General features: G+C 37.2%; 1 protein-coding gene across 1 annotated transcript in view; it reads left to right on the forward strand.

The window, feature by feature from the left end:
- The window catches only part of LOC144452232 (NACHT domain- and WD repeat-containing protein 1-like), a 131,405-nt gene that overhangs the window by 88,174 nt on the left and 29,540 nt on the right, over nucleotides 1-13,691 (forward strand). The window contains exons 3-6 of the mRNA XM_078143285.1: nucleotides 8,971-9,056; nucleotides 10,183-10,299; nucleotides 11,059-11,158; nucleotides 12,563-12,668. Of these exons, the coding sequence (XP_077999411.1) occupies nucleotides 8,971-9,056; nucleotides 10,183-10,299; nucleotides 11,059-11,158; nucleotides 12,563-12,668 (409 nt within the window). The remainder of the gene's footprint in view (nucleotides 1-8,970; nucleotides 9,057-10,182; nucleotides 10,300-11,058; nucleotides 11,159-12,562; nucleotides 12,669-13,691) is intronic.

Raw genomic sequence — 13,691 nt, forward strand, 5'->3', positions numbered from 1 at the left:
GGCCGTAAAGATTATTGTTAAAACAAAGCATTGGACCCATGCCCACCAGAGGGCGCTAACACAACCGAGTAAGGTAATTGCATCGAATATATTGATTTGACTTCAGTAGACTTTACCATCAGCATTTTCCAATCATACTTTGTTGCCTGAGGTCAGGATTTTCCTGTAATATGATCATGTTAATTGTGTTCGGTTTATTACCTTACTATGAAGTCATTTCCTGCAGCATAACCTAAAGGGCAAAACATCATGAAAATGGAATAAGTCCAAATTTTGTTTATTAAAAAAATTGAATTTTGGCATTCAGCAAAAAAAAAAGATGTCACTCATTTTTGCCATTTTCATAGTTCTGACTAAAGAAATTACAAATGACCTGAAAGAAATTACAAATGATTGATTTATTTACTCTCCATTATCTGCTTCAACTAATTTCCTCAATTCTAAACATAGAGTGATTATTAACCACAGCTGAGGTACAAAACCTAAGTCAAAGAAGATTCAAGTAATATTTGGATTTTAGTCTTTTTCTTCCTTTTGCAAATTAGTACAGACATCAATTGATGATTAATGACATTGTCACTGTTGCCCAAACATTGTAACTGCTCTCAAACTCAAATTTATTTCTGGTTTATAAAGAAATAAATTTTTTCTTGGAAATTGCCAAAAACTATGACATGGTCTGCTAAGTAACAAACGTCCATGCCACATGGTCTGTTAAGTAACAAACGTCCATGCCACATGGTCTGTTAAGTAACAAACGTCCATACCACATGGTCTGTTAAGTAACAAACGTCCATGCCACATGGTCTGCTAAGCAACAAACGTCCATGCCACCAGAGAATGTCAGTTACATAATTTGATATTTATCATTGAGAAAATGATTTATAATCTCAGATTGTTTGGTTTTAAAATTATAGTCTATAGAGTGGTTTGTCTGTCTTTCTCCTACAGAGTGGTTTGTCTGTCTCGTACAGAGTGGTTTGTCTGTCTTTCTCCTACAGAGTGGTTTGTCTGTCTCGTACAGAGTGGTTTGTCTGTCTGGTACAGAGTGGTTTGTCTGTCTTTCTCCTACAGAGTGGTTTGTCTGTCTCGTACAGAGTGGTTTGTCTGTCTCGTACAGAGTGGTTTGTCTGTCTCGTACAGAGTGGTTTGTCTGTCTCGTACAGAGTGGTTTGTCTGTCTCGTACAGAGTGGTTTGTCTGTCTTTCTCCTACAGAGTGGTTTGTCTGTCTCGTACAGAGTGGTTTGTCTGTCTCGTACAGAGTGGTTTGTCTGTCTCGTACAGAGTGGTTTGTCTGTCTCGTACAGAGTGGTTTGTCTGTCTTTCTCCTACAGAGTGGTTTGTCTGTCTCGTACAGAGTGGTTTGTCTGTCTTTCTCCTACAGAGTGGTTTGTCTGTCTCGTACAGAGTGGTTTGTCTGTCTCGTACAGAGTGGTTTGTCTGTCTTGTACAGAGTGGTTTGTCTGTCTCGTACAGAGTGGTTTGTCTGTCTTTCTCCTACAGAGTGGTTTGTCTGTCTCTCTCTTACAGAGTGGTTTGTCTGTCTTTCTCCTACAGAGTGGTTTGTCTGTCTCTCTCTTACAGAGTGGTTTGTCTGTCTTTCTCCTACAGAGTGGTTTGTCTGTCTCGTACAGAGTGGTTTGTCTGTCTCGTACAGAGTGGTTTGTCTGTCTTTCTCCTACAGAGTGGTTTGTCTGTCTCGTACAGAGTGGTTTGTCTGTCTCGTACAGAGTGGTTTGTCTGTCTCGTACAGAGTGGTTTGTCTGTCTCGTACAGAGTGGTTTGTCTGTCTCGTACAGAGTGGTTTGTCTGTCTTTCTCCTACAGAGTGGTTTGTCTGTCTCGTACAGAGTGGTTTGTCTGTCTCGTACAGAGTGGTTTGTCTGTCTTGTACAGAGTGGTTTGTCTGTCTCGTACAGAGTGGTTTGTCTGTCTTTCTCCTACAGAGTGGTTTGTCTGTCTGTCTCTTACAGAGTGGTTTGTCTGTCTTTCTCCTACAGAGTGGTTTGTCTGTCTCGTACAGAGTGGTTTGTCTGTCTCGTACAGAGTGGTTTGTCTGTCTTTCTCCTACAGAGTGGTTTGTCTGTCTCGTACAGAGTGGTTTGTCTGTCTCGTACAGAGTGGTTTGTCTGTCTCGTACAGAGTGGTTTGTCTGTCTCGTACAGAGTGGTTTGTCTGTCTCGTACAGAGTGGTTTGTCTGTCTTTCTCCTACAGAGTGGTTTGTCTGTCTCGTACAGAGTGGTTTGTCTGTCTCGTACAGAGTGGTTTGTCTGTCTTGTACAGAGTGGTTTGTCTGTCTCGTATAGAGTGGTTTGTCTGTCTTTCTCCTACAGAGTGGTTTGTCTGTCTGTCTCTTACAGAGTGGTTTGTCTGTCTGTCTCCTACAGAATGGTTTGTCTGTTTCTCTCTTACAGAGTGGTTTGTTTGTCTGTCTCCTATAGAGTGGTTTGTCTGTTTCTCTCTTACAGAGTGGTTTGTTTGTCTGTCTCCTACAGAGTGGTTTGTCTGTTTCTCTCTTACAGAGTGGTTTGTTTGTCTGTCTCCTATAGAGTGGTTTGTATATGTCTCTCTCCTATAGAGTGGTTTGTTTGTCTCTCTCCTACAGAGTGGTTTGTCTGTCTCTCTCTTACAGAGTGGTTTGTTTGTCTGTCTCCTACAGAATGGTTTGTCTGTTTCTCTCTTACAGAGTGGTTTGTCTGTTTCTCTCCTACAGAGTGGTTTGTCTGTTTCTCTCCTACAGAGTGGTTTGTCTGTCTTTCTCCTACAGAGTGGTTTGTCTGTCTCGTACAGAGTGGTTTGTCTTTCTCCTACAGAATGGTTTGTCTGTTTCTCTCCTACAGAGTGGTTTGTCTGTCTGTCTCCTACAGAGTGGTTTGTCTGTCTCGTACAGAGTGGTTTGTCTGTCTCCTACAGAGTGGTTTGTCTGTCTCGTACAGAGTGGTTTGTCTGTTTCTCTCCTACAGAGTGGTTTGTCTGTCTCGTACAGAGTGGTTTGTCTGTCTCGTACAGAGTGGTTTGTCTGTCTCGTACAGAGTGGTTTGTCTGTCTCGTACAGAGTGGTTTGTCTGTCTCGTACAGAGTGGTTTGTCTGTCTTTCTCCTACAGAGTGGTTTGTCTGTCTCGTACAGAGTGGTTTGTCTGTCTCGTACAGAGTGGTTTGTCTGTCTTGTACAGAGTGGTTTGTCTGTCTCGTACAGAGTGGTTTGTCTGTCTTTCTCCTACAGAGTGGTTTGTCTGTCTGTCTCTTACAGAGTGGTTTGTCTGTCTTTCTCCTACAGAGTGGTTTGTCTGTCTCGTACAGAGTGGTTTGTCTGTCTCGTACAGAGTGGTTTGTCTGTCTTTCTCCTACAGAGTGGTTTGTCTGTCTCGTACAGAGTGGTTTGTCTGTCTCGTACAGAGTGGTTTGTCTGTCTCGTACAGAGTGGTTTGTCTGTCTCGTACAGAGTGGTTTGTCTGTCTCGTACAGAGTGGTTTGTCTGTCTTTCTCCTACAGAGTGGTTTGTCTGTCTCGTACAGAGTGGTTTGTCTGTCTCGTACAGAGTGGTTTGTCTGTCTTGTACAGAGTGGTTTGTCTGTCTCGTATAGAGTGGTTTGTCTGTCTTTCTCCTACAGAGTGGTTTGTCTGTCTGTCTCTTACAGAGTGGTTTGTCTGTCTGTCTCCTACAGAATGGTTTGTCTGTTTCTCTCTTACAGAGTGGTTTGTTTGTCTGTCTCCTATAGAGTGGTTTGTCTGTTTCTCTCTTACAGAGTGGTTTGTTTGTCTGTCTCCTACAGAGTGGTTTGTCTGTTTCTCTCTTACAGAGTGGTTTGTTTGTCTGTCTCCTATAGAGTGGTTTGTATATGTCTCTCTCCTATAGAGTGGTTTGTTTGTCTCTCTCCTACAGAGTGGTTTGTCTGTCTCTCTCTTACAGAGTGGTTTGTTTGTCTGTCTCCTACAGAATGGTTTGTCTGTTTCTCTCTTACAGAGTGGTTTGTCTGTTTCTCTCCTACAGAGTGGTTTGTCTGTTTCTCTCCTACAGAGTGGTTTGTCTGTCTTTCTCCTACAGAGTGGTTTGTCTGTCTCGTACAGAGTGGTTTGTCTTTCTCCTACAGAATGGTTTGTCTGTTTCTCTCCTACAGAGTGGTTTGTCTGTCTGTCTCCTACAGAGTGGTTTGTCTGTCTCGTACAGAGTGGTTTGTCTGTCTCCTACAGAGTGGTTTGTCTGTCTCGTACAGAGTGGTTTGTCTGTTTCTCTCCTACAGAGTGGTTTGTCTGTCTCGTACAGAGTGGTTTGTCTGTCTCGTACAGAGTGGTTTGTCTGTTTCTCTCCTACAGAGTGGTTTGTCTGTTTCTCTCCTACAGAGTGGTTTGTCTGTCTCTCTCCTACAGAGTGGTTTGTCTGTCTCTCTCTTACAGAGTGGTTTGTTTGTCTGTCTCCTACAGAATGGTTTGTCTGTTTCTCTCCTACAGAGTGGTTTGTCTGTTTCTCTCCTACAGAGTGGTTTGTCTGTCTGTCTCCTACAGAATGGTTTGTCTGTCTCGTACAGAGTGGTTTGTCTGTTTCTCTCCTACAGAGTGGTTTGTCTGTCTCGTACAGAGTGGTTTGTCTGTTTCTCTCCAACAGAGTGGTTTGTCTGTCTCGTACAGAGTGGTTTGTCTGTTTCTCTCCAACAGAGTGGTTTGTCTGTCTCGTACAGAGTGGTTTGTCTGTCTCTCTCTTACAGAGTGGTTTGTTTGTTTCTCTCCTACAGAGTGGTTTGTCTGTCTCTCTCCTACAGAGTGGTTTGTTTGTTTTCTCTCCTACAGAGTGGTTTGTCTGTCTCTCTCCTACAGAGTGGTTTGTTTGTTTTCTCTCCTACAGAATGGTTTGTCTGTTTCTCTCCTACAGAGTGGTTTGTCTGTTTCTCTCCTACAGAGTGGTTTGTCTGTTTCTCTCGTACAGAGTGGTTTGTCTGTTTCTCTCCTACAGAGTAGTTTGTCTGTTTCTCTCCTACAGAGTAGTTTGTCTGTTTCTCTCCTACAGAGTAGTTTGTCTGTTTCTCTCCTACAGAGTAGTTTGCCTGTTTCTCTCGTACAGAGTGGTTTGTCTGTTTCTCTCCTACAGAGTGGTTTGTCTGTTTCTCTCCTACAGAGTGGTTTGTCTGTCTGTTTCCTACAGAATAGTTTGTCTGTCTTTCTCCTACATCATTTAGATAAATGTAATCAAAGGTCCATAGCATTAATGTCATTCTGTATATTAATATTAATAATGAGTACTTTGGTTTGGAAACTCTGGAAATAATAATATAACAAGATGGGCATGATAACATAATGACAGGCAACATGGAATGTGATGACAGTACTGTACACAACAAGATAACATGACAGGATTACATGATGACATTATAACATAACACAATAACATAATAACACAAATAATAACATAATAACATAATAACATAATAACATGCTGATACCAGTCATTGGTATCCTGAGATAATTCTAAACGTTCACTTGCAGTGTTTTCTAAATGTTGGCTGTCCAGTACACTTGTGAAAATGGATAGCTATATTAAAATCTATCACACATATCACAAATACTCAGCATGCAAATACTCTTGGTATGCCAAATTAAAAACCTGCTATCAATAGTGGTTTTTTTTTGTATCATGAAGCATTCTAACTGTTAGTAGTCTGCCAAGCGCAAAATAGTAGGAAATTCTGACTAGGTATATATACTAGCCGAATGTGGTACTTTGTCTGTGGAAACTCATCAAGAGGACAAAGACCCCAACCAGGTGGATGCATCTAAAGAAGATCATTAATCACTAAAAACCCTGATAAATTGAAAGTGTTCTCATTACTTCAGACATCTTTCCTATTGTTACAATACAGATTTCAATCCTTTGCCAAAAGACAATTTTACACTGTAGTACCTATAATACTGCTAATCTGCTGCAAAAAAATGAATCATGAAAAGGAAAAAAAGCCAGATGGCTAAGCCAAGTGTGAAAAGAAATCTCATCAGAATCGTATTCAATTGGCAGTCTTAAAAAAGCATCACCAGTGGATTTCCATCAATGTGACACTATTACCAGCCATGGGGTATATGTTAACGTTGGATCTTGTTGTCTTCAATGGTTACTTAGCAAGTGATGAATAAGATTAGAGTTGAATTGAGACTTACTTGGCATATATTCCAGTCAAATCTAAATTAAATATGAGGACGCATAGGCTTGTCAGAGACAAGACAGTTGTTTACAGAATAATTCTCCTCCTCTAAAGGTTACTACTCCTTGGATTGGTAGATTTGATTAACTTCAAGAACTTTACTGCAAGAAATGTCAGTCTGTGCTAACACACACACACACACACACACACGTGCGCGCACACACACACACGCACACACACACACACACACACACACACACACACACACACACACACACACACACACACACACACACACATTTTTTTGATAGCTCAGTGATGTTCACAAAATTAATACAGTAATTTTAATGGCAAACCTTGACAAGATTAGCTGAGAACTGTCAGGAAGATTTTATCCAACTCTACACTGTGACCAAAAACTGTGACTGATATTACCCTGGTAAAATGATTAGGGAACTGAGGTAAATTTTACCTACTTACCATCCTCAACAAAACACATTTGTAGGAAATCTTCAAATTGTGTAAAATTACTGGGAACGTACTCAGTAGATATTACCACCCTAACAAATACAATTTGTAGGGAACCCTGGTACACCTAGGAACTCAAGTAGATTTTACCTACTTACATGTAGATTGGAAATGACACTTTTTGATACATCAGCCAAAATTTATGACATTAGGACTGAAACTGTGACAGGTAAATAATTAACTTTGCCACTGTCATAATAAGTCTATATCGCAGCTGAGAATTTTAGTCTCAACAGACATGTCAAACTCTGACTGCCCTTTGTGTTCACAAATTGCGATGATATTTATTACTTAAAAAGAATGCTTTCCATCTCAAAGTGCTTTAAAAATTTATAATACAACACAACATAAATAGAAAATTGCATAATAAAAAGTCTCTAAAAAGAGTATTAACACCTGACTTAAATTATTAAAAGTTGTGACAGAATGGAGTGCAAGCGGCAGCCTAGTCCAGAAGCGTGGAATACATACTGAAAAAAGATCTGTCACCATAAAAAGTTACTGTAGTGTTTCCAGTATGCTGGTGCAAACTGAGCACACCCATGGCTCTTTAGCACAGGGTGCAGCTGTAGACATGGACACTCTTTGGTTCTTTTAAGTAAATTGGTGCCATGTCATTTTTAAAATGTAGGAAATTGTTGGAGACCAGGAACGAAACATAATAAGGCTTGGTGATATCATTAATATGTCTTGAGACGGTTGTGTGGTAGAGGGCATGGCTATCACTATGTCTTGAGACAGTTGTGTGGTAGAGAGCATGGCTATCACTATATCTTGAGACAGTTGTGTGGTAGAGAGCATGGCTATCACTATGTCTTGAGACAGTTGTGTGGTAGAGAGCATGGCTATCACTATGTCTTGAGACAGTTGTGTGGTAGAGAGCATGGCTATCACTATGTCTTGAGACAGTTGTGTGGTAGAGAGCATGGCTATCACTAGGTCTTGAGACAGTTGTGTGGTAGAGAGCATGGCTATCAATATGTCTTGAGACAGTTGTGTGGTAGAGAGCATGGCTATCAATATGTCTTGAGACAGTTGTGTTGTAGAGGGTATGGTTATCACTATGTCTTGAGACAGTTGTGTTGTAGAGGGTATGGTTATCACTATGTCTTGAGACAGTTGTGTGGTAGAGGGTATGGTTATCACTATGTCTTGAGACAGTTGTGTGGTAGAGGGTATGGTTATCACTATGTCTTGAGACAGTTGTGTTGTAGAGGGTATGGTTATCACTATGTCTTGAGACAGTTGTGTGGTAGAGAGCATGGCTATCAATATGTCTTGAGACAGTTGTGTGGTAGAGAGCATGGCTATCAATACGTCTTGAGACACTTGTGTGGTAGAGAGCATGGCTATCAATATGTCTTGAGACAGTTGTGTGGTAGAGGGCATGGCTATCAATATGTCTTGAGACAGTTGTGTGGTTGAGGGCAAGACTTGATATTTCAGATATCTTGTATCACTACATCTTGAGACAGTCTAGTCATCGCAATTGATATTCAAGTAAACATATTGACTTAAACTGAGTGTGTATTCATGTTACTATGTTCTACTGTATCCTTACCTCTATGGTAGTACATCAATACATCGGAGTACTGAACTGATCGACACAGCCAATACATGGCAATCCATTTTGTATTGATATGATGACTACCTCTATCTGTGCATCATTTGACATACAGTTATACTAGGTGGCTGTAGAAAATAACAAATGATATATCAAAAAATGAAGAATTATGAAAAGTGTAAATTGGATTAAAAAGAACAAAGTAATAAAATAAAGAATTCTTTATAGTCAAGATTAAAGTCACATTGAAACAAAATACACCAATATTTATAAGTCATGGAACTTGTCCAAAATTTAGCTATTAAAAAACAAGAAGGGGTAATATGAGGATTTGGTATTTATTTAGAATTTTGTTTTATAATACAATTTTATCATGGCTTTCTACTTGAAAATTCAATGTGATACAACATAGACCAAATCTGTGTTTATAACTCAATACATTACAAAAAGCTAAAAATGTGTCAAATGTTTGTTATTGTACAAATTTGTACAATTTTTTTAGCATTTTGCACCATATTGAGTTACAAACACAGACTGACTTGTTCTATATTTCATAATAATATTTCAAGTAGGAAGCAATGGTAAAATTGTTTTGTAAATTAAAAATCCAAAAGTGAATACCCAATCCTCATCCATATGGCCACTTTAATATGTTAAAAATATCTTTACAACCAAATCATTAGAATATTCGACCATTTTTAAAGAGTGAAATTTTCAATTGTTCTTTGCTTTTTTCATCTTATTACAGATACAAAGCAGGAGAGACTGGCTTTACTTCGGAATGTCTACCCAGAACTTCAGCAGCATTGTCAACAATATGGGCTGGATTTCCAGGTTTGTAGGAAGTTTGGTTTTATACTTCAATTATTAACAATATGCCATATCTACCAGCAAACTTTTAAGTCAGTGGTACCTGTGTTTTTGCTTGTTTTACTTTTTTTTAAATTTAATATACAAACAATTAAAAAATACTACCACTATATAATAAATGTATATATCTAAATAAATTTTATTTAATTTTGTTTTTTATACTGTTTGATCAAGTCATGCAAATATTAATTATCCCAATTTTGTTTAATTGTTTGACGAATGATGTTCAGATTTGTAAAAGGTTTTGATACATTTATGCTGGTTGATATGTTGTTCCATTCAGTGTATTGAGGTAACGTTTATTCACAAGGCATGGCATGAAATCTCATTAGCTTTGTTAGAAACTATTTGTCATGTCCTTCTATGATACCAATAGTATCTGTACATTGTATGTTAAATATTCATACATTAGTGAAAATAAAGTAATACAATACAATACAATACAATACAATACAATACAATACAATACAATACAATACAATACAATACAATACAATACAACACAATGCAACACAATACAATACAATACAATACAACACAATACAATACAATACAATACAATACAATACAATACAATACAATACAATACAATACAATACAATACAATACAATACAATACAATACAATGCAACACAATACAATACAATACAATACAATACAATACAATACAATACAATACAATACAATACAATGCAACACAATACAATACAATACAACACAATGCAATGCAATGCAATACAATAAATATAATTACAATACAATACAATACAATGCAACACAATGCAATACAATACAATACAATGCAACACAATACAATGCAATACAATAAATATAATTACAATACAATACAACACAATACAATACAATACAATGATTTATCTTGATGTTATTTCACTCGATTAATATGCCTCAACATTCAAATGATTTTACAACTTTTTCAGTTGATAAGCTTCAATATGCTTTTTTTTCCTTCTTTTTTCTTTGAAAATGATATTATTACTTCCAGTTACTGGAATGCATAATATGCAAATGATTTAACTTCCAGCTACTTGATATACATAATATGCAAATGATTTTAAACTTTTTACAGCTGGTTGATATGCATCAATATGCAAATGAGTCCATGACAATAGATCATGAGATGACAGCACTTCGTGTTAAGGAGTTGAAAGATGCTTATAGGCTGTCCCATGGAGCCTTCTTTTTGGTAAGTTCTGTGTATTATACGTATATCTGTCAGTTCTTCTGAAAACAGCCAACACATTTGATACCTCAGAATGACAAATAATTGTCACAAGATAGAATTACTGTTTAAATATCTTCTCACTTCTCTCTATTATTGACTTAAAAATTGAAAAGTTAAGGTAGCAGTAAAGGCTATTTTTCCCCATTTCTTTTTTGTATTTAAAAAATCATAAAAAATGTCGGAATCAAGATATTGCAACAAAACTAGCAGGAAACATCCTTCTTGATTATTATTATGTGTTTCTTTATGATTAATGAAATATAACACCAGTAAATATGAAAATTAACTATTTTTTAATATTTTGACATGCAGCTGTGAGAATATATACTGTCTTACTCTTTTCTTTGCATTTATATATTCCTTATTACATTTTCCAACTTCTGTCAGTGGATTGCATTAATATCCATCTTCGTTTATCTTTTAATAAATTTTTAAATGATGTTTTATCGACCAAAAAAGGTTGCATTCCATTGCACTGATTAACAAAGTAGTACCATGGCCAAACATTGGCCTTTGTGCCTCAGGTTTGTGTAAGATCAGTGTGCAGATTGAGTTTCACCACCTCCGTTATCATTGCAGACAATGTGTTGGCATATGAATGACTATTTTCACAGCACCTAATATACTGACGACTTGGCTGAAGAATTGACAATTTTCACGTTGTATACATTTTCACATACATATATATGGGGTGTTAATATTTCATCTGTGTCTTAACAGGCCATAGTTGGTAATAAGTATGGTGACTGTGTGTTACCAGCACAGATTGAGGAAGCAGAATATGCACATATTAAAGATTGTGCCTTTGAAGCAGGGAGAAGTAAGTTCTATGAATCTATAATTGCAGCAATGTTTGCGATAAAAATATATTAGTCAAAACCAGTCTCAACCGTCCAGTCTGAGTGAGCACCATCCTGTAATGATATCATCACCATCCTACCCTATCCTGTGTAGGCTATGGTAACCCTGTATGCATAGCACAGTGTCAGTTATATACAACTGCTGACATCAGACCAGGGACAAACCGGAACCTGTTATAAAACAGGGAAAGTAAACAACTGAATTGGATTTAATAACATTTGACACAGCATGTTGGAAGTACAGAGACTTGTAATACATTCCATCATTTCATAAAAACAGTATTATGGCTACTTTACATAACAGTTCACATTCACAAACAAATTTCCAGTTCCCCTTGCATTTCATGTACACATAAGGAAGCCTTAAAAACTGTTCTAATCAAACCATGGTGCGTAATACAAGTCTCTACTGTTCCAACGTTCTGTACCAAGTGTTATTAATCCAATTCATTTGTTTACTGTCCCTATTTGTAACAGGTTTCATATTTCCACAGTCTGATGTCTGCAGTTGTACTTTTGTTCTCTTAAAGGCCAGTGTTTCAATCCAAAGTTCTTACATTAGTGTGATCATATCAATAGAGCCATAAGGATTGCATATTAAAATCATTCAGTTGTCTTGAATCAACTTTTTCTATATCTCTGCCAGACAACTGTTTCCTACACCTGAATTGTAATCCAAACTGAACCTTTAACAATAGCTCATCTTGTTACAAAAGGTTTGATGAGGTATTTGCTCAACAGCGATTTTAAATTGAACACGTTTTATGACAAAGTTTTATAGCTAAAATGATGTAGGCTTGCTTGGTGTTTCATTTATGGGACATTACGTTTTTTACACAAAGATAGACATATTTCAGCTCTAGACTAACAATAACAGAGACACAATCAACACAGCAGGATCCTTTGTCCAATCACATTGAAACATTGTTATTCTTTTACAATGCAGTAAAACAGGCTTCTAATGAAAACATTACTCATGGACTTGATGTTTTTAATAGCCGCAATTGTTTATTTTCTAACTGATAATCAACATATCAACTTGAGTACTTCTACATCCCCACTGTGCACGGCACCTAGTATGTAATTGTTTCTTTTGCATTATAAGTTGTCTGAGGGTGTGTATTAAAATGTCATGAAACAAGTCTTTGACTTTGTGGGTTCTCCAAGTAATTCAACAATTTGTACCAGTTTTTATTTGTAGATCTGTACTGTCAATCTTGTTGTTTTATTGAAATAAAGTAAACTAAACTAAATGTTACATGAGTGAAACACCAAGCCAACATCATTTTAGCTGTACATACTGTACTTATAATAGACACAACCATCAGCTTGGTTATAACATAAATGCATTATTTGATCTACAGATATAAATCTACTGGATGAGTGGTATCTTGAAGACTATAATAGCAATGGAAAGAAGGTTTATATGTTACAACCCATATCAGCTAAACTCAAGCATTTCTATGACATGTAAGTGTTTTCCTACATTTTCTCCCTCATCATGGAGTCATGACAACAAGTGATTAGAGTAGCTGGTTTTGAATCTGAAGGTTGCAGGTTGGAGTCACAACATGGCCATTTGTTTCTGAATGGCTAAAGTCCTTGGGCAAGATATGAACCATAATTGTGCCTCAGTCAACCCAACTGTATAATTGGGGACCAGGTAGGATAGAGGTTGCAATGTGAATGCTTTAATCCTATGTGCTTGTAAAGGCCACATTGGATTGTATGTCCCCCCAGGGAGTTGAGGAAGTATAAAGGGCAGTTTCATTGATCCATGCTTGGGTTAATGATCCAAAAGTGCTTTGAGCACAGTGTGGGAAAGTGCTATATAAAAACTGAAATTGTTATCATCTTAAGTATCGCTTCTCCCACATACAAATTCACTGTTACAGTCAAGTTCATGACTACTGTGATCATATTTCACCTTGACATTTATGATTCTTTATGAATTATTACCTTCAAGGTAATTCAATAAAACATGTATGAAAATAATTGTTACACAGTAATAACTTTAGGCTATCAATATCAATATCAACGGCAATTTTCAAATACATGCACGCTTTAACCTTGTGTTTTATTCAATAGCATTGCCATGGAAACCATATCAAATTCCTGTAATATAATTCATACATCAATTGCAATATCGGTCCTGCATGTTACAGTAAATATTGTAAACTTGCAGAATGATACACTTTGAGATCAGACTCTGTGATGTCCAACAATGGTGCAGATTTGTTTCATGATATTATACCCAAATAATTTAACCCTGCATTTTTTAGCATGCAGTACGACTACAGAACTCTCTTGTGTCATTCAAAGATTTTGTTTGGGTCTTTTCTTTTGAAGGGTTTTAGAGATATACATCAAATGGTATTTTCACGAAGGTTTGGAACACTTGTAATAGTGAGGATGAAATCTTCTACATTTGCATAAATTTCTTAATCTTGCACCTTATCTTTTGGAGGGGAAACCCCAGTAAAACTTCGAGGG

The sequence above is a fragment of the Glandiceps talaboti genome, chromosome 22 (assembly GCF_964340395.1).
Source record: "Glandiceps talaboti chromosome 22, keGlaTala1.1, whole genome shotgun sequence".
Classification (NCBI taxonomy): Eukaryota; Metazoa; Hemichordata; class Enteropneusta; family Spengelidae; genus Glandiceps; species Glandiceps talaboti.